This window comes from Hylaeus anthracinus, unplaced genomic scaffold (assembly GCF_026225885.1).
Source record: "Hylaeus anthracinus isolate JK02 unplaced genomic scaffold, UHH_iyHylAnth1.0_haploid 11985, whole genome shotgun sequence".
Classification (NCBI taxonomy): domain Eukaryota; kingdom Metazoa; phylum Arthropoda; class Insecta; order Hymenoptera; family Colletidae; genus Hylaeus; species Hylaeus anthracinus.
Genome location: NW_026534333.1, coordinates 10,091,868 through 10,118,580, shown reverse-complemented (window position 1 = coordinate 10,118,580; position 26,713 = coordinate 10,091,868). Strand labels below are relative to the sequence as shown.

Genomic DNA, 26,713 nt, shown 5'->3' with positions numbered 1-26,713 from the left:
ACCAAAAATGTCTCAACCCTTAAGTGCTCTATGTTTCAAATTTGATACCGTACTTTTAAATCGAATTGTACACTTGCAATTGATTTGTTTTTAATATTTGGCTGTATGTATATTACCGCTGCATAATGATCTTTTGAACAAAAGTTAAAAAATTAACGTCAGCTGTCAAAATTGTTCACATAACAAATACATTGATATCCTTTTTTTAATTTGGAAAATCAGGCTTCTAAGGTTTAAACTAAAACTTTACATTGAACTTGAATGGAAGAGTTTACACATAGTAATGAAGGAGGTTATTAAAGAATAATATAATTACAATATTTTTAATCCACAAAATAATGAGAATTAACCATTCAAGAATTATATTAATGAAAAAAGAGAATTGGCACAAAAAATAATATTATAAGGAAATTCCTATGAATAGCCTCCCTCTCTGTGCATTAAACATTTCATTTTAAAAAGGAAAAAGAAACGGAAGTACTCTAAACAGCTTAAGTTCAATAAAAGAACAAAATCCTGAAGCACCTTTTGACGAAACCACTAATAATTCGTTTACAACAGTTTGTATACCCCGTAGCTGATCAAGTATAGACAACGAAGCGTGTTGAATTTTCACGGAATCATCGTTGCACTCCCAGCAATATTAACTACGAAGCGCCAACGATCGTTTCGAAAGCCAACGTGACGGTATCTTGGCGCCGTGATCGGAAACAAAGCTCGAGCATATAGTAGAAAAGAAATTGGCGTTTGGTGCTAATTTATCGATGCACGCGCCACCGAGCACCGATTCGCGAAGGCAGTGATTTTGCTCCGAAACGAAATACTGTTCGCGAATCAAATTCATTACACGTATCGGTCGACGATTAAATACAACCGCGGCTACGATGGAAAGCTACGGACACAATGAATTTAAAATCACTGTAACCACTATGCATATATGTATTTCTGTTTAATATCATGGCAAGGATCCAGCAAATAAATAAATGAATAATATTCAAGTCAAACCAGTTTGTCGAAGCGTTTTGTTCAACCGCTGCTAATCATTTACAAATTATTGAAAAATAATTAGGCATACGCCTATTATTCTTGATTTATGTTTTTGTTCTCTTTTTCGAAGTTATTTTTGCGTATTGTATTGCATTTCGTATATTATAATGTAAATGTATATTGCTAATAATTCCCCGGGGGCTTAACAGCTCTAATAAAAAAAGAAGTCAAACGAGTATAATAATTGCATTGATAGAGCATTCAATTAAAGTCGTCTCTTATTTCTCTGTACTTTGACTGACTCGACAAAGATTGCCACCACTAGGTAAGGAAATTCCGAATTATCGACAGCGTGGCGAGGGGATCCGACCGAGTTTCGTTGGATACAGTCACCCGATAAATTCCGTGGTAGAAAGCTGTCTTGCCGACGAGAGAAAAGCTCTGGTCGATAAGAAAAGCTAGCATTCGGCCAGGCTATTCTGAGAGAGCCCTCCCCGAGAATACGCAGCGCTGGAGAACCTAAACGTGCCGGCTAACTTTAGCACGGATTTTCGTGCCGATGATCGCCGCGATCGGCAAACCCTTTTTCACGAGTGTCACTATTTCTGGACACGGGAACCTTTTGTACTCTACTCGAAACCACGAGACGCTCCACCTAGAAGCGTTTGTAGATCTCGAGGAATGCCTAGTTCCCACCTCTTCTTCGGTGTACATTCGACACAATCCCGGAAGCTGGTGATTGATTTTCCTTAATGCTGAACGTTTCATGTATTCATAGTTTATATATTGGGTGTCTTGTAGTTTATAAATTATATGTTACGCTTATAGTATTTTGTAGGCACCGTGATTCGAGCAAGCTTTGTTTAAACGTCTTCGAGACTTGAATTTTGAGTCCTTCTCAGTTTTATTAGTGAAAGTCCTACCGCAAAGGGATCTGAAAGCTGGAGTCGAATATATCTTAATAAAGCTTGCCACAATTTAGTTGGGCCAAAGAGATTTAGAATTTTTGGAAAGGAAAAATTATCCATCAAATCTTTTTCAACCTTTTTGCTTGCGGAGATCGGTCTGTTTTCATTTAAACAAAGAACCATGTACCCTAAACAATTCCTCTTTAAACTAAATTTTTTCGCCTGAATTTTCGTGATTCTTCAATAACAACTTTCACCGTTTCTTTGTACCATTCAGTTGTTATTCGGTTGTTATAAATACCGAAAGGATCGTGCATTTTTGCCTGTTTCCTTCCTGTTCTTTCTGGATTATTTTTAGAACCTTTATTAATGCCTCGATAGCTCTCAAAGAGCGAGAGCAAGAGCAATAAAAATAAAATTCGTTCGGCCGATGGATCTCCGTTTACGCGAAAATCGATTCGATAAACACGCGTGAAACGTCGAATAGTAATACGTAATTACAGGTAACCCCCGGATAAATAGCAATTACAACGTTACATGGGGATCGTATATCACGGCGATAATGGAGCCGGAAAATTTACAGCGTTTAAAAATCAATAGGGGTTGAAAATAATGGCAGGCGTTTCAAATATAGCCGACTGCGGAACGTCATCCTGATATCGGCATCATAATGGTTTTTTCCAGTTGGTCGTACACGCGAATGGAAAACGAGTGGACGGGAAGGCAATTCTTTAAAAATTTTCACTGCCGCGACTGTATCCGATCATCTGGATTAGCCTTTAATATTGGCCTCGGTGCTTGGCGTGCCGCCAGATTGAATATAATTGATATCGATTCGCGTTGACGCTGCGCGCGCCATTTCCATCGTTTTAACTTTAATTACAATAAACGTGTTATAAGGCGCAACTTCTAATTCGACGTTAAATAGGTACGCTACGCCCTTTTGGATCGCTATCGAAAATCTATATACAGAGACCGGACGTCATTAATCCCGAATCCTCCCCAATATTTAACATCGAATAAAAAACAAAGAAAGAAAGCGGGTGTCACTGTTGCGATTAAAATACGTATAACGTTTAAAACATATTTTTCTTTCCATAGATACTTTCCATTATTTAATACCAAACACTGGATGATCAACTAAATTAAAAGCATTTGCACACAACATTTTTGTACGGCGATGAATATTAACATAGCTTGCGAAATCAAACAGATTCTATTTATTTAAAAAGAAAGTGTAATATTTTTTCATTCGTCATTGGCCATGGAACATGGCACGGAATTGTTGTCAGCGTCTATTTCAATAAATTGTTCATCATGCTCCTCTCAAGTCCAACGTTTCCGTTTTTTTGGAAACCTATCGCGAGCAGGACAAATTCTCTTATTTTAATTAATACGCAACTGCATGTCGAAGTTGTCGATTCAACTTCCCGAACGAGGAGCATTGGAAATCAATGTCGAACAGTGAAAGTGGACCATCGGCACGACCGTCGCTATTCCTCTGCGTCTTTAATTATCGGTCCCGATTTAGAAAACATTCGGATCCACCCCTCTTCGTCGCCTCGTGATCTATGATTTATTTACCATGCGTCGAACAACACGGTTCGGTAAATTTAGACGATGCAATCGCATTGGGTAATCGAACGCATCCCTGTGCTTTGGATTCGAATTCCCCTGCGTTAGTATTATTCGACATCGCTTTGGTTACGATAGTGACGAATGTTTTTCGTCTTTTTCTTTTGAGAAAATGGGCGAAAGAGTTTTTTTAATTTGAGCTTTCAATTTTGAGAAAATTGATCTTGAATCTCCTTGGGGCACGTGCAAGACTTGTCCAGCGTGTCTGACCATTACTCACCATTTCTACTTATGTTGCTAATTTATGTTGCTTCTGTTATGTAAGTGTCCGTTTCGATTAGTTGTAATCATTAAAAAAATTGCAGTTTGCATAGAAGAGGTCTGGCACATTAGACAATGCTAGAATTAGTAGAACTGGCCAGTCGTGGTCAGACATGGTTAGCCAAACCTTTCGTTTTATTTTTACGAAAACGAAGCTTCCTATGAAAAAATATCATTCTTCATTTTCGATTCGTTTACAAGCAAAGGATCATCTTCTGTTAATGACGTTATATTTAAGACTAGCTGTGCCCCGCGGTTTCACCCGCGTGAAATAGTATTTATTTTATGTCGTTCGCATTCGACCGCGTGTTCCTTCATTAATCAGTAGGTGACTGTCTTTTGTTTTCCATAACTCATATGTTTCCGATCCTAATGTCGCAACCCCTTTTTACCCCCTTAAGGGTTAAATTTCGATATATCCTTTCCTATTCCTTGTATACATCATAAAAGAAAACCTCTGTGCAAAATTTCAGCTTTCTAGTTTCAAGGGTTTAGCCTGGATGTTGATTGTAATCAGTCAGCGCTTCATTCTTATATATATAAATAAGTACGTAATATATGAGTATCTAACATTAATAATATATAAGTATATAATATAATCCATGAACAAGTGTAGAAACTGATAAAGAACCAAACATTCTGGTCCCTGTAAATAGGAACTGAAGAGCGATCGATCTCGTTTCCATCTTATTCGCGTCACGGTTGAATAACAGCCGCGAAGACCTTCCCGATTCTCAATGGCGAATTAACAGGAAAAAAGCTGAAAAGGTTCGTTCACGAGGTACACGAGGAGGACCCAGTGGACGTTAAATTTACACCAAGGTCGCTTTTGTCTCGTTCCGTTCGCAACGATACGTACACTGTCTCGTGATCGAGAATGAATTTTCGTGTCGGTCACCGACCGATCCAACGAAAATACGATTTCCCTCTCGCGGAGTGTATCCATGATATCTCGTACTCTCACGACATATTATTTATTCCAGAAATTTCTATTTCCATACCTCACACATACACACTCTCCCTTTAATATTGGCACCTTCTCAGACTATTGAACAAATTTTGTCCAAAAGTACACGATAGATTTGATATTTCCAAAGAAATGTTTTATTATATTGTTAAAGAAAATTATAGCTCGGGTACCTCGAGATTGCTAAGCTCGTACTGTAGCCACAATCAAACATAGCCACAGCCCCTGAGGGCTCTCTAGTACCTAGCCCTTGACCTTCCCTCACAAAACGAACCCCTCCTCTCTTCCATTTCTCGATTCCACTTCTTCGATCTCCCGAAAGCCTCCATTCAGCCTGAATCTCATACCTTCCAGGAACGTTTATCATTCATTATCTCCTTGTCAATGAACCCAGTCGAGATCCATTCGTTGAGTAGATATTACGTATCCAAAGTGAATGTTCGATTTTTCCGTTCCACTGGCCAACTCCGGGCGCCGATACGCGCTTCAAGTCTAAACGTGTACCACGGCTGTGTTCCTCGTGGCTTCCCGCGTGGATCTTTCGTCGAAAATGAGCCGCCGGAAATCGAAGGTCTCCGTCTAAGTATAGCACGCGCCTCGCTAGCGTAAGTCTGCCCACTGACGTCAAAAAGTGTCAGTATACCCCTGGACCGACCGATTCCAGTAGCACGACGATCCGTCTCAGTGTCCCGTGAAAACCGATAGTGCGACATCGTGCGTGCGCGGATAGATCCATCCTAAACGTGCCGTGTGTGAAATCGAAATTGTTCACAGTGCTCTCAACCGAGTTTCCTCCCGAAGGAACGCTGAAAAAGTTTTTCTTCATCGTGTTGGTCGAGTTTCGTCGTTAACGAAGACTTCTCGAGCGTTTTTACGTCTCGTGCGAGTCAAAGCGAGCAATCGGATTTGTTTTATGCCTGCGTCTTGAATCTCGAAAAAGAGTCGTCCGGGAGTTTCGTGTACAATTCTCTGGGTACGTATTTGACGCTCGAATGTATCGAGCAGGGCTTTTTTTTTTTACTGTAACAAGATTTTTGGATCTCGAGGATCGCGGTGGAACGTTGATCATCGTTGTTGAATAGATCTGGATTTAGGCCTTTGTTGTACTTATTTATTTGTTTATTTACTAATGTGTCGTATTCGGTTGGAGTGTATGCATCGTTGGTGTCAACAGCTTTGTCCTAGTGGGAATATTAATTTACTTTCAGGCGTGTAAAATTCAGAGGCTCGAATTTCGTAATTTGTATATTACTGATTTAAGAACATTGATACTTTTAGGATGGTGACATTTCTATGGCCACTATTGTGTTGTCATTTGTATATATAATAAATTTGTAGTTCAATGAAGTTGTGAATTAAGCTTCTGAACTTGACAGTCTGAGTGAGTTTATCGTGTCATAAACGTGTCACAAACTTCTACTTAATGTTCAACAAAATTAAAACTAAACTGATAGAACCACCTAATTATTATAAATATTCTCTCTTTTCCTCCACGATGATTGTTTCGCAAACAAAACCTATAACAGTACTCGGTGACAGAGAAAATTTTAATTCTAATAAATTAACCTGTATCGATTAACAAGTCGGCTTAGAGTTAAACGAAGACTAATTTCGCCTAACGAACTCTCAAATGCACCCAACTTTGTAAACTGAATTAAATTTAAATTGAAATCTCAACTTAAATGGAATATCCAAGTCCTCAAGGTACAATCAAGCTAAGAGTCGAAACGTTATAAATACTGTTAGTTTCGAGTCTTTAAAATTTTGCTCTTATCTTTGTTGAAGATTAAATTATAATACGACCGTCACCCTTGGGGAGGTTCGTTGAAACAGCGCCCAGAATTTTCGTCGCGGACAAAGGAAAAGGCTGAATCACTGGCGACGCCATTAGATTACTTGGCGCGAAAATAATAACACGCCACGTGCATCTGCCGACGCGTCATCGAAGAAAACGCGAGAAATTCCGCGCTTTGTGCACGTTTCCCGCCAAATTCCCCTGACCTTCGGATGAAACGATTATAATCGTCGCGGAGGTCGAAGCCACCGTTGTTTGATGTCGTCGGAAAAAGTTCTCGATCTGAGACGCGCGGAAATCCGAGAAACGTTCTTTGTTCTGTATCATTCCTGGAACATTCTTGGCCCCGAGTTTTCGCCGAATTTTCCCATGAGTAAGACGGACCGCGAAAGAGAACGAAGTGCATACTGCGCTGTTGTTTTTGGAGTAAACTCGACTCTACCTCGCAGTCGAGGTTTGGGGAGATTGTTTTCTTCCGATTATTCGTGTACTGAATGATCGAGAAGCGGTGGGAACGGAGAATAAAATGTAAACTTTAGACGTGTATTTTGAAACTATTTCGTTTTTCATAATTTGCCCTATATTTCTGCAAATATTAATTTGTTACTGTTTAGTGGGTCAGCATAAGAGTTCTCGTTTCCTATCGATAGTCTTCTATTTATTTGTTCTCTAATTTTATGTTAAACATTTCACGAATTAAAAGGAAAAAAAAACAGAATTCTAAAACGAATATATAATTTGACAATTTCATAAATGGTATAATTATTCTTCAACGAGTCAGTCATTCTGTTGTGATCTTTTCCCTGTACAAGATTCTGTATAAGAATTTTTTTAAACTAGCACACAATTTCTCTAACATATTTAATATTGTAAAGTTACATTTTTATTGTGGCGACAAACGTCTGGAAATATTTCTTTGGTATTCGCTAACATGCAATCAATCACTATACCGAAAATCAACCGTTTCAAAATGACGTAACTGCATTCTGTTTTTTTTTTTTTCAAAATACATCCACGCGTCGTTATTCTAACGACTGATTCCCAAACGACAATTCTCGCGCTGGTCACCCAGTATACTTTCATAAAAAGAAAAGATTAATTTCATTTCAAAATAACTGAAATCGTCACTGGCTCTATCAATGCTAATTGGCGATCTGGGTCCCGCATGTTTTAATCATTCAGCAGCGTATTCGAACCGCCTGAAAACTCGTTCGGCGCGAAGACAATGGAAATCTACGGAAGTTGGTTAAGTCGGGAAGCTTCCCGTCGCGGTGCCAGGATTAACATTCTACTTCGTCGCTGGTCGCGGCATCCAGAAAGTTGCTAATACAATAGGCGCCTAGCCGCCTGTTGCACCCCCAGAATATCGCTTGGCGATCAACAAGTGGTTCGTCTAAGAGTAACAATGGTTTCTAATGCGCGCACCGCGCGGTTTCCGGTGCACACGACGGCCGCGTGCTGTGATTGGTCCCTGGCACACGGCCTTCCGCGTCGTTTCGAAGTTGCGAAAGTCGGAATGGATTTGGCTCCGCTGTCTGCTACGTGCCCGCAAACGCTTCGGGTCTCTCTTTCTCTCCACTTCGTGCGTGGAATCCGCCGCGGATCTCGATTTTAAATTTAACCCGCCCACGCTCGCCGATGACTTTCGGTAGTCGATCGAATCCTGAACAACGGTGGGAGAACTATTGCAGATATTCGTACAAAATAATGGATCGGACGTTCTATCGCATTCTCTTCGTCTCGCGAATGTGTTTTTTTTTTATGTTCATTTCTCATTTAAGCCCCTCAGCTGACGAGTACCTTTTCTTGGTATTAGAAGAAATTGATCTTGTGATACTGTATGGAAAATTGAGAACAGAAATTTAGCTTAGAAAAGGAAGTGGAGTGATAGTAATTACGGTATAATGTATCGTGAAATGGAAAGTCCTTTTTTTTAAATAGTAAATTTGACTTGTTTTTAGGAGTCCTAATAATTTACTTCGAATACTTCTATATTCAGTTTAATTAAGACTTAAAATTGATTCTTGTTCATACAAATAAATTATTCTTCTATAATACATAAAACATTACGTTTTTTTTTTCATTCCTAATCGTGGAGCCATGATAGTAGTATTTAGGCGATGGATCGACATTTTGAGAGAAGGTTTGTACGTGGGATAATGATCTCAGAGAAATGATAGATAATGAAAACGCTTTGTCGCGAACACCCTCAGTTCCTTAGAGCTTCGCAGATGAGTGCGTCTTAGAGCTCAAAGTTAAATATACGCGCACGCCAGTAGTCTTCCGTTTCTTCGATTAATGCCTTCCGAATTAACTTCGCCCGTGCCGCTTGAGTTACACAATCCAGCGACTAAAATTTGCTTCTGTATCCCTACTTCAAAAGTGGTATTTCAATCCTTAGACGAACACTCGATTTCATTCGACTCTAAGTACCCAGAGGGGTCTGTAACGAATTCTAACAAAACTGTCATGGTTTGAGAATCTTTCTAACAAATACCGTTATTATTATGTTCATAATACCATTTTTTTTTTGTTTTTAATTGAAACCCTTTTATCACGACTGCTTTTATCTATTTTTTTTTTAATTTGGACCCTTTTATAATGAAATGCAATTATCGATGACACCTGATTCCATCGTTTTCATCTACCCTTCCTTCTCAGATCCTTTGCAATCCAAGAGTCGAAATAAAACCTCTCAAAAGTTTTGAAAGACACATTTCAAAGGAAATTCCACCCGGAATTTGAATGTCAACCGAGGAGCCGTCGCAACTCGCGAAAAGAGACATCGAGCAGAAATAGCAGAGTATTAATAGGTCCCTTGTTATAGAAAAATCTACAGCCTAGACAAAACTATGTCTCGCTGAGGCCGCGCGAAGATTGAGCGAGGATATTTTGCTTGGCTCGTGGAAGCGTAACCGCATCGTATCGATCAAACCGTACCAAGACGCTCGTCGAGGAATCTTATTTTCCGCTGGCGAAGCTTTTCAATAATTCCGTGCGTGCGCTCGCGAACGCAACGAGAATCCCGATCATAAATCGGCCGAGGAGTTTTGAAACTCGAGTGGAACTCGAGACGCCGCGACTGCCAAGCACTTCTAATTGCGAGGATTGTCCAAAGGCCTTCGAGATCAGATTCGCTCGATAATTAGCGACGTACTGACTCGAGAACTTAGAATGTCTTCAATTTTCACCAGCGATCGTATTAACTTTTGGCCACGTATCGAGAAGAGCAACGACACTGCCAAGATCTTGACATTGTCGTCGGCGTACGTACATTCCTCCCTGACAGAGGCAGAAAGGGAATGCTTAATATTTCGCAAAGAAAAAATTAAAAATGAAAAGTATAGAATTTCTAATCCTTCCTCAGTTACACATTTCAAAGAGAACAGATGATTATAAAACCAAATATTGAAGCATTAATAATATTCAGATATTTCTGTTTAAACTAGAGTTAATGATTGTAATAAATGTAAAGGAACCGAAGTGATTTCTACACCTAATGCATCCGTAAAAATATGAATTTGCATAAGCATCCTCATCTAGTCATCCTCGGCCTAGTCCTCGGTCGCACCCAACGTAAACCAAACGGAAGTGACCGATGATTCTTTCTTTGGTCAGGTGCTCGCCGAACCGCGAGTACAAGATATACACGCTGCGAATATAATGTTTGCGACCAAACATACGACACGGTGAATAACGACTTGGCAGAATAGAGATCTCGAATTGCAACAGGCCACGGCTTACGAGTTCGAACTATTTATTAACTGTGACGACGGTGACTTCGTATTTCACGCAGTGACGTGAAGTTCGAAAATATTTCGTAGTTGATCGTTCGAACCTGTGACGCGGTTGGTTACGACAAATAGAGTAACTAAGCCCCTAGGTTTCGACGAATCCCGCGAATTTGTTGGGATTACCTACTGTATTTTCTGCAGGCAACGTCAAACGTTTGGTACACCCCCTTGATCTCTATAACTTTCTCGGAGAAAGAGCATTTTCGAATTATATATAATACATTGAGAATGAAAAATTTTCTTCGAGAGTTGAGCTATTATTTTTTAGTAAGCCAGGACTATAACAAGTCTAAGCCAGGACCTCTATTTACGATAAATATATTATTAATAATATTATTAGTAATAATACTAACTAGTAAACATCCATTGAGAATATTTCTGTTTAAACTATATTGTTTAAATATAGTTGAAACAATTATATAATAATAATTATTATTATATCGTAATTATATTTGACAGTAATAGTAAACATATATAATAATAATAATTCTGTGCAAACAGCATTAACTCGAAGAGCATGTGTCAAAGTAGCGAATCATGCGTAGATTATATGGACGCTCTTCGGAACTGCGTATAAATAATAGTACGTGAGAATCTTTAGCCAGTACGTCAGTAGCCACCAAAGCGAACGTTACCAAATTATTTATGTTAAGAAACTGTGATTCCCAGATTGAATTGACTGTAAATCCCGGCGCTCTTTATGAGTTTTCGAAGACAAGACGATATTCTGATCTCAAATACGTACGTATTTTCTGAATTTTCTTTCGCAATCGTGCATTTAAGATGGCCGTTGCGCAATACCACAATGCTGCAATTAAATTATTTGGTGTAACTGTTATTTTCAGTTTCAAATATTCGGCATAGTCGATAGACTGCATTTTTAAGAAGTGGTATTCGTTTATGGCCAATACTAAATATATATGAATAGTCAATAATTTTTCATTTAAATTGACGAAATATCATTAGAACAATGATGTAATAACAATTGCGTTCTCTTTTCAGTGTTTTCTATGAAAGTCTACATTGAAAATGTATAAAAAGTTCTTCGTCTTTGAGAAAATCAATTTCGAACAGTCCTGGGACGCACGCGCGACAGAATTACCACTTGGCTAACATATCTGCCAATTACACGTTATTGTTGCATCCGCTGTCGTTTGTAAACACTTTCAGTGAAACCGTATCACTTGGTTAAATTGATTCTAATTAATTAAAAGACGGTCGGACGGACGATAGACAGACAATACCGTACCACTGCCGATGTTTACAAACGCCAGCGCAAGTAGAAACAGTGAGTAATGGACAGACGCGTCAGCCAAGTCAACTGCACGCGTGCTCGACGAACATTGAGAATTGGTGTTCTCTGAAACTAAACTTTTTACATTCTACTTTCTCAATTCATTCTCTCACTACTTCTCGCTGCTACTACTGCAACTACTGCTACTACTTTTGTCTGTCGAGAACAAACATTGATACTACGCCCATATTTATGCAGTCACTTTTAGTACCATTCGTTTATTAACCCTTTGTACTCGAGGTCTTTTTTTATTGTATCTACCAGCAACTCGAGATGTTTCTTAACATTCTATTGAGTTCTAAGGTATCGAGATTTTAGAACAAGGTCATCTTTATCTCACCGACAATCATTTTATTGATACGTCGAGCTCCAAAGAAATTAAACCTAAAGAAACATTAAGTATTGTAGATTTGTTGCGTGAAGCCTAATGGTGACTGAGAGTCACCTCTCGAGTGGAAAGGGTTAACACTAATATTGAATCTAGAAAATTCATGTGGATCGGGAAATAAGTGTACAATTAATTCATTATAATATATTCACAACACCAGCTTTATATATTACAACAAATTTTTCAAGTAAGGGTTCAGGACTTTGTTATATATTCAACTCTTTTTTATTGTATATGGAAGCAAACATGATTATACTATTAAAAGACCAAAATTCTAACGTCTCTTTTGGAACTCTTTAGTGTAGGATACGGAAATCTCAATTTCCGTTTGAAATGGAAATCCTCCTCTTTCTTCGAATATATTTATTTTGCTGATCGAGTACACGAACTTTTATCTCTGTTATTTATCTGTTACTCTTCTAACAAGTGTTTCTCACGTGTGTTACAGGCATGGAGCAGTTCGAGCAACTGCTGACGTGCGCTATATGCCTGGACCGGTACAGAAACCCGAAGCTTTTGCCATGCCAGCACAGCTTTTGCATGGAACCCTGCATGGATGGCCTCGTTGACTACGTGCGGCGACAGGTCAAATGTCCAGAATGCCGCGCGGAACATCGTATACCTTACCAGGTGGGTAACCGATTCCGAAATCGTTAACGGCAGAAGTTTTCCATCCATTAGAGGCAACTGTCGCGAACATCCAGTCCCCGCCGATATCGCTTATTTAAGGACGCTTCTGCGCCCGACGTCCTCGAACGTCGCAAGTTTTCACGATTCGCCTCACTCTAATAGAACAAAAGCAATTCTACGATTGCTCCCAGGACAGGTTGACCCGGTGATTCTTAGAATTCCAAAATCACAAGGTCAATTTTATCGGGTAACAATTTTATTTACCTAGAAATTTCTTACTATTCAATTGTTTTTTCTGTGCGACTTGTTTAGTTGCCTGGTTAACAATAACTACGTTCCTTCGATATATTTTATATCGTGATTTCTGCACATGGTTAAAATTATATCGTTTGGTTTGTAGAATTACAAACATAAAACATAATACACTTGATACTTCATTGTGTACAAAAAATTTAGACCAATTTCACGCACCGAATACTATTCATTATATCGTGATCCTTTACAATTATTTAACTTCTATAATAACTTGCATTTTATTCTAGTCAAATGTTCCACGGAACAGTTATGCTCAGAATTAACTTAGAATTCTTTCACCAAAACACGCGATTCACTATGTATCAATTTACAGAAAATGAATCTGATATGATCTTCAATCGTCAATAATTTATAATTCCATAACCCTCGAATCATTTGGCATGACATTCCAATCGTATCATTTCGCAGCATTACGGCGAAGACTCACCGCGTTAACCTCCGATTCCCGTTCAATCGCGAATCTCACGATTAATTTCACAAATGGAAATCAGTTAGCTGGATAAACTCGGCGACATTCGATATCAAAATCAACCCGAATCCACGAACGAAGAACAATGGAAATGCACGAACAGATGGCACACGTGCTCTTCGAATTAAGCATACCCGAACACGGTTTTACTTAACCGAGTGTAATACGCAGCCTCATCTTTATTCAACAGCGAATCTACGCAGACTGGGTATCCCTCATGAAATTGGATGAAGTTTCGGGTTTCGTGACGCGACGCTTTCTCATGAAACATTTGTCTTAGTTTCTTCCACCCCTCCCCTCTAAGAAACGCGATCGTTCTTGCGATTGGCCACGTGCTGATTTTCAAGTTATGGCGTTAGGTCAAATCATTATTTTCATCTCTTCGTACCTGTACTCAGGTGCAATTATTATTTTTAGTTACAATCAAAAATACATATATGTAGTTTCTGTATCTTGCATTTTAAAGAGAGCACACGTAAAATACCTGAAACTTCGAAATAAACAGGGAATGTCAAATAGAAAAGTTAAATTAACACTCGAATGGAAGAATCTTCGTATATTTACTAAGGAATCCAACAACTCTTACTTTCTTGATAACACTTTAATAAATAACTACCACGATTTTTACATATTTTACCCAAATTCAATTTGAAGTAAGAGCTGGTACTATTCTTTTACGAGTCCAAAGGGGTATATGTACACACACCCTCATTGGAAATTCCTTTCGTTTCATTTTCACGTGGAACCGTGGTTATTCAATCGAACGTTCGCGATTCTCTAACGTGCGTCGTGTTGTCCTGCAGGGTGTGCAGGCGTTCCCGACCAACGTGACCCTGCAACGATTCCTGGAATTGCACATCGAGATCACAGGAGAGCTGCCAGACCCTACCAGCGGCCAGACAATGGAACGGTGCGGCGTTTGTTCAGAGAAAAGCTACTGCTCCCTCTGTGTGCACTGCGAGAAAAAATGCTGCCCCGAGTGCAAGGACGCTCACATGGACATCCTCAGGCGTGAGATTACGCGCATCAATTCCCAGGTAGGTGGACCATGCTACCGTGCGAACGTTCGCAGGAATCCTCTTTGAATACCTTACTCCCTGAACGACGGAATTCGCGACGAGGAAAGCTTAAAACCTTGATTCTTCCTTTTTTGTTATTTTGTTTTTGTGGAAATATTATTCTGTCGGGGATCATCGTCCCTTTTTTATCGTGTGCTGGCTGGGAAACAATTGGAATACGTGGCAAACAACTTTCGTGTTATTTTACGTGTCGATGAAACGCAGTCGTGACTGAAAAAAGGGCAGAATTGTTTATTTTTATTCTTGGTGAAAATTTCATTCCGATGGATAAAACGTTAAGAATAGTTTATTTCTTATCGCGTGGAAGCTGAGAAACGATTACGAAGGGCAGTAAACTTTTTCTTGTATTTATTTTGAATATTTAGGGTGAAAATGTTCAACGTTTGAAATTATTTGTTGTTTGAATAGTGGAATGAAATAAATTTATTCTATTCAGAGAGAAAACTATCAACAATCGAACCACAGCTGTCACTCGTCACTAACTATTGAACTAGAAATTAAAAAAAAAAATCACCAAGTAGCTGAAGCAGTACATCGTTTACATTTTCACTGGAAAATATTTTCTGCCCTAATCTGCATAAAAAGAAGGAACTTTTCAGGTTCAGCGCCAAAATCCACAAACGCGTATTACCAAGAAACGATAATAGAAACATGGCGCGCAGCAGAAATTTTGTTTTTAACATTTCGTATTTTTGGAAGTTCGAGTGACCGCGAAATCGCTTTAAAAAAAGAATATCGTGTAAATCGGGGATTAGGCGTATTTCTGGAAACAGCGCAGAGGATTTACACCCGATTCCTGGGAGGGTAAATCAACTTCGTTTCTTCCAGACTCCCTCGGGCGCCCAGATAGCGCCCGATCGGCCGCGAATCGACGATCCAAGGATGTTTTTAATCTCCGCGAACGCCAGCTCGGGGATTACACTTCGATTGAAATTCTTCCGATCCGTGACGCTTTTTTTTTTTTAATCGTTTGGATATCTGAATCGAAAATTAGCGCCGATATTGAACGAAGGAAGCATAGAGCTCGAGGGTGTTCCACCGTGAAATCGTTTCTCTTGATTCAAGGAGCACGGTGTATTCGACCGCGATATCTTCTCTCAGAGAGAAATGCTTTATCTCGAGACTACTCTTCCTACTATTGAACTCTTTCACGCGAAATGTCGGTTTCCGTAATTACACTTTGCACTTTTAATTTTATGCTTGCGTACGATACGGTGACAATGATATTTTAAGTACGATTCGAGGAGAGTTTTGTTAATACTGAAAACTTTATATAGTACAAAAAAAAAAAGAAAAATAGAAAATGTAATGATATTGCAGAGGACCCAAAACCTGGATTTGAAAACGTCAAATACTATGAGTTACGATTATTTTAAGGTAGCATTAGAATTTTGTTTTTTGGGAAAACGGAAATGGTGTTGGGATATTTCCGATATTTTATTTTAATTATCCATGCGGGCCTATTTATAGGATTTTTAGTACCAGCGTTTAGGTAGAAGGACAAAATTCCGAAGCTCCGTTTTAAAAATCTTTTGTTACTTCATGAACGAACTGATACTTTTAGCCTTTCACTTACGTTTCATTTTTATTTCGTATTGACCTAATTAACGTTAATTGACCACGTGACTAGTTTCGTACAAAAAGTCACGATTGTTACACGATATTCCAAGGAACCGATCTTGTAAATTGGGATATACATAGATGCACTAAGAAGGAGGCTGATTCGCGTCTATTTTCGGGGACCACGAATAAACTTTCACGCAATCGTATTTGAGGCAGACCAGAGTCTGGTATCTATACATCGACAGCCAACGACTTGTTGCGTTTCAAGGAGATGTTATTATTATTATTAAGAGGTCATTACTTCGTGATTACGTCTTCAGTTATCATTATTATCATTAATGGAAAGTATTAGGCGAAGCATTTACCTCCTCCACTGGTAACACGTTCTCCGCGAATTCACCGTCAACGTTTCCAGGTGGTTGGTAATTGCAAACCAGATAAATTTTCCCGTCATCACCAGTAGCCATTCCAAGGCCGATCGATGTCGTTCCTTTCCATACCAGTTGTGTGAAGTGACGCACGTCTTCTAAATTTTTCACCGTCGGTTCCCCGTATTTGAAGTATTTCCCCTCTTGGTACCTGAGAACCAAGTACAGTAGACGATCAGATGATTCGAACCACTAAAGAAAAAAGAAAGTTGTTTAATATATTCCAAGAAATCTTTCTTATCTTCGTTGGCTCGTATAATTTTATCAATGACTGCAAATAGCACGAATCGTAGCCGAGTCATTTGAAATTCAAATTTAATCGGTGAATGCACCTGCATGAAATGACAAACGGTATCGTGGTAAAAGGTTTTCAGTGTTTTCTGCGAGGACTAACCAAAATTCTATGGGATCTCGTGGCTTTATATCCTCTGGCACGTCTCTCCAGAAGCTTACGTACACATTTTCGCCGTAGTCGGGGTCTGATCTGTACGCCAGGGTGCCTTTTTTCGCCAATATGTCCGCCCATTCTTGGGCGTACTCGTTCAACTGAAAATCAAAGCAGCGTTTCATTTTTAATATTTATTACAGAATGAAATTCATCTCAAATAAGGAAAATTAACTGGTTTGGCTAGGTAGAGTGTGCTGTCGATAGTGTAGTGCGCTCTGTTGGTAATTATTTATCAACAGAGTGTTCTACAGTATCAACAAACCATCTTTTATCTAAAGAGTGTTTTGTATTATCTACTCATAAAAGGAAACCAATGTTTCCTCCAAAAGTACATAGTTTCAGGGGCAATAAATATACAAGAATTTTTTTAAATTTCAACTATAGTTACAACATTTAAATAACCCTGATCTATCAACTAAAACACACTGTCACTGTTGCAGACAGTTCTTATATTACAGCATATAAATACTTGGAAATTTAATCCTAAATATCTGATACGTTATTAACTACAATCACTCAAAGCTACATATTACTGGTTACAACATTTCAAACTGTACTACTGTGCTCAAGCTCATTTAAATATTAGAGAACCCATCGACGAAGTCCTGCTGCCAGCTCATCGAGCTGAATAATTTAACACGGGGAAATAGTACGTCCCTTTTGATTGAATTTAGTAATAAACGTTATTAATACACCACTGCTATTAATACTGCAATATTTCATAAAATTCTGCAGAATAAACAAATAACTCGAAAATGTTAATCATTAAACGCGTACCTCTTCGACGATCGCGACTGGAGGGGACGTGTGATTGGCTCGGTACTGATTATGCAACTTCAGGAAGCCGTCCACGAATTTCACCGGAAAACTCCTGCAACAGAGACCAACGCTGTCATTCGGTATCCACGAGGAAACGATACGACGAACGACTCAAAGGATTCCTCACTTCATTTTTAACTTAAACGGTTCGAGAGTCGTGCAACGTGTTGATCAATATTTGAGGGAATACTAATCAGGGATCTGAACGGTTCTCGGGGATTTACGGTGAAAAATTTACAAGCGTGGCTACATATTTGAGGTTTAAAGTTGTAGGTTAAGTCAACCACGATGACGGTGTGACAAACAAGCGCGAAACTGATTTTTCAGTTTAAAGCGCCGCCAATATTATTCTTTTCGAATCAGTTCCATCGGTTACTCGAATGGGTTATTAACGTAGATCGTAGAAGTAGAAAATTGAATTTGTTTAAAGTAGAGTTATAATCCTAATTCCCCAGAGTTTGAACGAGATAATATGGTACAATTGACGAAAGCTGGGATTTCCAGCGATGGAAGCAGTCGACCAATCCCGCGAATCGAACGACACGATTCATGCCGGATGAATACTATAAATTGGGGTCAACATAATCGCGGTATTACTACGCGTCTGTGTACGTGCAATCCCAAAATAACTGCCGGTATATTTGTTCGCCCCCCTACTGCACGCAAAACAAACTCTTCCCTTTAACGATGCGAATTCCATTTTTAAACAAACCGGAAACCGAAATCTCTCGATTCTAGAATGAACGAGAAAGAAAAGTTCTCGTGATCGGGATACCTCTGTCTATTATACAAAAAATAAACAAAAATTTTAGCCAACTATTACGTATAAAAATTAATATTTGAACAGTCTAACTATATGATTAAGTCTAAAAATAAATATATACATAACTATTTAAATAGTTGGGTCATAATCAGTGCCTTCAAAATACACATTTTCCTTAGACAAATTTTTCGCGAACCCTCGATAAACCACGATATTCCCCCGGTGTGGAAAGTAAAAAACAGCCCGAGATTCGATTAAGCCGAGAAATAAATTATACAAATTTTTACGGGGGATTCTCATCGATCCGATCATAATCCTCTTTTCAGATTCGCAGAGGGTTGCACAGGTTGCAGGACGCGCTGGCTCTGGTGGAGAAAAACACCCTAGGTCTGCAAACAAACTGCGCCTCGGTCGCGGAAGAGGTGGACGAAATTTATCGGAGGCTGAGCAAGGCTTTGAAAGACCGTACGGAACATCTGCGTAACGAGGTCGATCGATACCTGAGCACCGAGCTCAGGGGTCTGATTCAGCTCAAAGAGAATCTCGAATTGGAAATCGCGAATATCCAGAGCAACTGCGATTTGGCGGAGGCTCACATCAATGAGAACGTGCCGTGGGACGATTCGGAGCTCCTCGACACAAAGGAGCTCTTCCTGCGCACCGTGGAATTCATCAGGTTTGTCGCCTATAATCCATCAGCTTTTTCCACGCGTGTTCGTATCACAGCGTTTCTCAAACTTTCCCGACACCGAGGCCATTCGAACGTTGGCTTCCTTTTAAAAGTATGTACATTCAAAATTAAGATAGTCTTCTCAAGCTCCGTTATAGTAAAAATATGAATATTATAAAATGTGGTAGAAGAAACAAATTTGTAAAGAATTTTTTTTTTTTTTTTTGGATCGTATGATAGAGGATAGCCAATGTTTTTAACTTCATAATGACCAGAATGATAGGTAGTTTATAAAGATATATTCGATAAAGTACGAATTTGAATACAGTAGTCCTAGAAATCTCTGTCATGTACAATGTATAAGTATTATTCCATTCACTGCCAGGCAAATTCAAAGCGTATTGCCTTGGGCGCCAAGATTTAATACAGATGTGTGATCTAGTTACCATTTTGATAATAAAAAGATTAAATTTGCTGTTTTAAAAATAAAATTTACGATCTTCTTTTGCAATAATTCGTGACTGAAGCGGCTATAAACTTATCCCTTGAATAATTGCAAATCAATTAGAACTACGGAGGCATCTCGTAGTTGGCAGTGAATAGGTTAAAAGAATTTTTGTTTGTTCTAAATATCTAACTTTATAATGGCTAGGATGTTAGCTCTTTTTTGAAATCATATTCGATATAATACAATATCATATCTTATGTTTCGTAAAGTCTCAGTTTACAACAAATTTAAGTATCATGGACTATAGTAAAAGAAGCAAATATTTTGGTCTTCTATCTACTATCTTCTATCTCTAAACTCTGTAAGCTCCATACAAGTGAATGGATAACAATTTCGCATTATCGGAAAGTGTCGCGGTTGAAAAAAGTTTAAAAAGTACCGTGCACGAAGGACCCTCCTTTAAAATAAATAAAGAAATATGTTCCTGTCGGGATTACGATTACGGGGGGATGAATATAATCCTCCGAGCCGAAGAACATAATCCTTTATTTTCTAATGCCGCCCTTCAGTAAGAAGCCGTTATGGCTCCAGCATGGAAACAAATTTCTTCGCGATACCTGTTATCTTTCCAAACGTTCGCAAAGTACTCTTACGGGACCAGCGGTCCGTTTTACGGAGATTGAGATTAAAATTTATCGACTTAAAAGAACGATACTCCCTCGCTACCCACGCGCTTCGTCTAAGGATATTCCGCTTAACGCGACTCGAGCGGGATTTAATGCGAATGGAAATTTCAAATTTTTCTTACGAACCGTGCAGTCGAGGCGACGTCGCGTCGAATCGTAACGAGAGCCGCCCTGAAAAGTAATTTCGAGACTTTAATCGGGCGAATCAGAGAAAATTAAAAGGAAAGCTTTCAGACTTCGTTTTCTCTCCTCGATCCTGAACGGCTCTAAAATCTCGAGGAAATCCCGATCTCTCGAAAAATCGTTGCAGACTCTGCGGGGAATAACGATCCGCCTTGAATACGAAATACGGCGAGCTTTATCCGTGGAAAGGCAATTTCCTAGACGCGTATTTCGCTTTTCTTGCTTTATCGAGCGTCAAGTTCAATGCCGACATGAATCGCGGCCTCATATTGGAGCTCGGTGAAGATAGCACGCGTCATTAAATTTTTCTTTCGTTTAACATTTGAACGAACGACGCGAAATCCCACGACCCTTGAAGTTTGGGACACTTTCGAGCTCGACGAGCTATGGAAGTAAAATTTTATTCCAAAAGAAAAACAGAGCTCTACGAACATTTTCAAATATTTCACGCCGACGTTATTCTTTATCTTGCTTTCTATCGTCGTCGGCAAATTGTAACTTAATATAAAAGAGAAAAAAGAAAAATTAGACCCATGGATGTGATTTGCAATACCTAATTTTTCTTATATTCGTTTGCGTAATTTATCAAAAGTCCACGAAGCCATTAAACGTGTCAATAATTGAAAATATTTGTTATTTGCCTGGTAGGACTAACAAGTATCCTAAAATAAATGTATTATATTTTATGTAAATTTATATTTAAATTACACCTTTTATATCACTATTAGATTTATATTTTTCAAATCAAAGCATGCACGAGGCAATCAGCATTTCACAGTAGACACTCGACTTCCCATAAATTCCTGGAAAATAAAGGCACCCCCGTTACGCAGGACACAAATCATAATTCGGACAACGAGCGATAAATCACTCCTGCACGCCAGCTTCTATCTCTTCTTTCATCGTTTAATTTTTCTCCATTTACCATCCAATTCATTCTGCTCCCCGCTCTGCATACGTGGGCGAACTTTAGCATCAGCTGGTCGCTTCTTTCGAGCTGTAAGAAGAGTATTTATTATTTTCTGAATAGACACAATCGGGAAAAGAAGCTCGAATATTGCCCAAGAGATAATAGCAGAAGTTCCGCGGGCGTCTTAAAAGACCCTACTGCCCCAAAGAAAATAATTGCTTATCGTCGTAATCATTTTTCATCCAAGTTCGCGAGTTCCTCGGACGCTACAACTTGTCGTTTCCATTTTTAAACTGGCAATTTTACAGATCGTTACGAATTGATGGAGAGTCGCGAAGGGCGGCCGCGCGACGTCGTAAATCCTCCACTGATCGTGACTTTTCGCGAAATTGAGAACCGCCTTTCGATTCTCCGAGGGCTTCGGCGGGCAGAATTATTATCTAAATAAAAGATAAGGAAGCTCAGTTTGGAGTATCAAGTTTCGTCGTTGAATATAATGTATTGTATAATAAATTGCGAAATGTCCTTTGGAAGGATTTTATTGCAGATCTTTCCTAGAAGTATGTATATAGGTATACATATAATTCGCATTCAATTTAAAGTGGCTCAGTCTGGAGCGAAAACTACTACCTTCCAATTTTAAATAATTCTAATACTATAATTTTAATTTACATCTGACTTCAATTACTTCCAAAAAATTTGTCTCGCTCTAAATGATTGGACTCCCTCTACCATCCAAGGGAAGTCGATATTTTCATTAATTTCTCAACGTGCAGCTTGAGACTCTTCATATGGAACAACCAAACAAATCTAAAAGAATAGATAAAATTCGAAAGATTTATCTAAAAAAAAAAAAAAAGAAACAAAAAGACAGAAAAATATTTTTGTAAGCGACACCACGAATATTGATTCCGAGCGAATGATTTGCGTCATCGACCAACAATTCTAATTTCCTAATGGGGACGAAATCGAATCATTAATTTTGGATCGTTTTGCAGGAACTTCGAGTACGAAGCTGGGGATTACAGTCGGCGTGTGCGATTCGTGATGGCCCACGATCCGAACCAGCTGGTCCTTCACGTAGCGGGTTACGGCGAGCTGAATATTAAGCCGGAGACCGGAAGCGGAGGATTGCTGGGTAGCTCGAGCAGCCTAGCGCCACCCGGAGGATCGCCAGGCCTCATGAGAAGCAAAAGCGACCATCGTCTGGCTTCGCAGTACAGACAGCAAGAGGAGGAACGGCTCGCGAGAAATCGATACCTGCCCGAATACGAGTAATTATCTCTTTTGCTCGCTTTTGTTTATCTTTCCTCCTGCTTTCCTCGCCGCAATTTCCACGACTCGTTGGCCCCGTGGCTTGGGAACCTACCGCGTTGCATCTTCGGCTTCTTTACAGAACGGTGCGCTGCTTCTGAAAAACGGAAGCTACGCCGGCCAGCTGGAAAGATTTTAGGCACGTTTACGTTCAGTGTTTCTCTGGATCAGAATTTATCTGGGAAAGTTACTTCGTTACCGATCAAAACTTTGTAGGAGGAATTAACGATATACAGGAAGATGCATCTTCTAATCCGTCTTCTCTGTAAATGTAAGCATGGTTCGTTCTTTTAACATTTATCCTTCATTTTTCTATGCTCTTTCTTATCTCGAATTTCTTCCTCGTAGTATACTATTCTTCTATTATTTATCTTCTCTTCATTTTACTTTATCTGGGCCTAGAAACTTTATCTCGTTTTATCGTAATTGTACATTTATCGTAGCTTATCCATATTGTGTATTCCTGAAGCGATGTACACAGGATAAACATTTTTTCCTGACGAAGTTCTTCGTTTATCGCGTTTGTTCCTTCCTAAAAGGCCAACTGTGGCACTATCTGTTTCATAAATTACATTCCATAGAGTAGCATAGGGACGAAGAGAAATTCGATCATCGATCATGGTAGTTTATATCTTTGGCAGTATACAAGCTCGAGACTGTTTCTTGAAGGATCTTCTCGTTAAACTGTTTGCCCAATCGACAGCGTCGCCTGTAAGACAGATTTGTGTAAATGTTGGATGATAAAAGGTAAATAAAGGGTTTTCCAAAAGTGGCTTTGAAATTATGTTCATTAATAAGACATCATATTTCATGTTCAATTGTAATCATGTGTACTCTCATTCGGAATAAAACAATCGGATACATTTCATACCACTCGTGTTTTATTAACAACCAAAATCCTGAAGCTCCTCTTGGAAAACCCTTTATGCTTGGTATGCCTAATGCAAGGAGCTATAAGTAATTAGACGACGGAGAAATTCGTCTTAAATCTAACAACTGCGTTCTTTAAATGGAACGTCACATGACTTCAATGTCCAATTCTGAGTATAAATGTATCACTTCCGATCTATGAAATCTTCTCTGGATATTCGCTTCTTGAAAATTTGCCCAAGAGATTCAATATTGTCGAAGATTCCTGCAGGACACTGGTATCTATCCCAAGGAGAAACAAGGATCAGTTTCGGATTAAGGGGACTGTCGTACCACCCGATAAGTAGATTGTGGACAGTGTCGAGTAGGACACTGTAGTCCTTACGAAGACTGGCCAAACTGTCCAACCGAATACGACTCTCAATTTCTCCTAGAACTGATCTCTTTCTCTCTATGGTACCTAGCAGGGCTTATCAACGACAGAATAACAGTATTATATTGCTGCAGTCGTCTATACTTTGTAGTAGGTGCTTCAGATGGTCTTCGGTATCGTTAATCCATCGATGCAACGTGCTAATCCTACCCAGGACCTACGCTAATCTTCGATGAAGAATTGCATTTTTAATTTATTAGTTTAACTTATTAATTTAATTCATTAGTTTAATTTTTCTGAAGGAAACTTAAGAATCATATTTAGTAATTTATTAGTACTACCCAGAGGTATTGGAGTTCTATGTAGAGTAATTAAAGCAGTGAATGGATAGAATTTTTATTTAAAAAGTTTCAATAAGTTGCATTAATTTTCGATGAAGTATCGTATTCTCTACTAATTACTTTAACGCTACCGAGGTCAACGAACAAATAAATATATCTCTCTATTTAAAAGAAGGGGGAGCAAAATAATTCATGAATAAAATCACTTCTCTTTTACAGCGGATGTCCCTAAAAATTGTGATAAAATCATTCTTAACGCACCGGCGGATATTTTACGTTTCTATAACAATACCGAGATGTGACGAAAATAATAAAATTCTGAAGTTGGACATCGCAAATTTGTATCGTTTGGGCGAAGATAAAAATTACAAAATGTATTTTCAAACATCAAGGAATAGAATTTCAAGTGGCGTGAATTCACGTCAATGGTCGCGAATGTGTTAATAATCGGGTGCTTTTAAGAAGAAGCTTACATGGGTCACATTACCCAGCTAGCTTGAAATTTCAACGATACTGACTTCGAACAAGCGAAACGTTAATCCCTCGGATATAGAGGCGTATAACACCGCGCAGAAAAAGTTTGGCACCCTACAAACGAAAAGTCTAACTCCTGCCGCGTAGTGCCGGCACTCAGCAGTGTTAGGGTTCTCGCGACGTATCGCGAAAACGTCTTCAGTTGGGAAAACGAAATTCGTCTCGTCTGGCTGACCGGTAAAAACTTGTTTGACCGTGGACGCGGATTACTTTGGACCATGGCCAAACAGCGTCCGTTGAGGGCATACATTTTTCAGGATGTCCTACATATCTATTCTAGCAAACGTTATAAATACACGACGAGTCTCGTCTGGCCGAATCTTTTTCCGCGGCGTGGGCCGCCGTGCAACTTCCTCGAGGCCGAAATAGGCGTGGTCGGGCGCTTAATTACCGACCGTTTCGCGTATATACGCCGGCCAACCTACAGTTTCATTAAGCCACCTCGTCAAAATGTAAATGAAATGCTTTTGATATAATGCGTCGCGTAATAAATCTTAATTAACGCTACTGAGCACAAACTGCGGTCTGGTTACGCGTGTCCTCGATGCCGCAGGATCGAACCGCAATACTATTTGTCGCGTGACAGGGCCACCTCTGCCCCCTAGTACCGCTGATTCCGCAATTTTCTGCCCGATAATCGCTGATAATCGCGCACACGAAACTGCGCCGCACGCCAAACCATCCAAGGAAAGGTACGATTCGTGCGGAGCTGTTAAAACTTGTTTTGTGACAGGTGCCTTCGTGTCGGGCTAACTAATCCTGCAAGGTTTGTTGCGAGGAAGTATTTATGCGGAGAGAAAAGACCTTAGGCGAGTGGCTGGGCGCCCTGCGCCGAGCTGGATGTATTTTACGTCACTTTGGTGCACTTGTGGTTAAGGAAGAATAGTAGGGAAAGTTTGGAATAATTCTTATAAAAGAGGAGAAAATTGGCTCGATATGAAAATCTTTTAGCCGCTCAAGCAGTACTTGATTTACTATAACCATTAATTTTGAACGAAACGAATTTGATAATGTAAACTTTAATTTCAGATTGTTCACCGCTTCTTAGTCAAATGACGAATAATAATTTACAATAATAATTGTGAAATGAACCCTAACAACGGACAACGATTTATACTGAATTCGTGTCAATTTTATTTCATAATAATAATATTGTTAATAATTAATTTAACTATTGTCAGAAATTAATATTTAGTCGGTCCGATCGATAGATATTAAACTATAGAAAAATATCTCACGATTACTCTTTCTCAACTTTTCATGTTCGGAAATATTACTTTCTCGAAAACCATTGGTATAATAATCTGAAACTTTAAAATCCATTAAATATGCACGTTTCCGAATTAATTGGATATTTAGAATACATATAGTAGCATAGCAGCATTATAGTAACATTCAGTCTTCGATTAAATATTAATAACAGGTGCTGTACTAGGCACGAATAATCCAAAATTGTTTGGCATGATTATCTATACTCAATACGTGATACAGAGAATGGCAAAAAAAATTTGTTCTCTCTATTTCATGGATGCCTCTTCATATTCCAAGATAGATTATTTGGGAATTATTAATAGTCTTCCAAAATAAAATTCATGAAAGTCACCTACGTTTAAAGCTGTTACACTGGATTCCCTTTTTAAAAGAGCGTGTACGTACAAAAATAAATAAATATACATGTCGAATTGAGTAACCTTCTTTTCAAAGTCGGTTAAAAATGGAAAATTTCGAGAAAAGAATTTAGCATGCTGAAGAACATGTGGATATGAGGACGGATGGATCAGAACTTTAGATTCGAATTTAAGAACGACACTTGTAAACCGTGAAACGACGTTAGGTTCGAT

General features: G+C 39.0%; 1 protein-coding gene across 8 annotated transcripts in view; it reads left to right on the top strand.

The window, feature by feature from the left end:
- The window catches only part of LOC128887216 (RING finger protein nhl-1), an 87,671-nt gene that overhangs the window by 30,781 nt on the left and 30,177 nt on the right, over positions 1-26,713 (top strand). For 6 of the 8 annotated variants that reach the window (XM_054142875.1, XM_054142874.1, XM_054142873.1 and 3 more), the window contains 4 exons: positions 12,478-12,659; positions 14,247-14,480; positions 18,870-19,219; positions 22,439-22,714. In XM_054142875.1, the coding sequence (XP_053998850.1) occupies positions 12,480-12,659; positions 14,247-14,480; positions 18,870-19,219; positions 22,439-22,714 (1,040 nt within the window). In that variant the 5' untranslated portion in view covers positions 12,478-12,479. Of the gene's footprint in view, positions 1-5,527; positions 5,732-10,950; positions 11,089-12,477; positions 12,660-14,246; positions 14,481-18,869; positions 19,220-22,438; positions 22,715-26,713 lie in introns of those variants that run through there. The other 2 variants (XM_054142871.1, XM_054142870.1) reach the window with 2 other exon arrangements.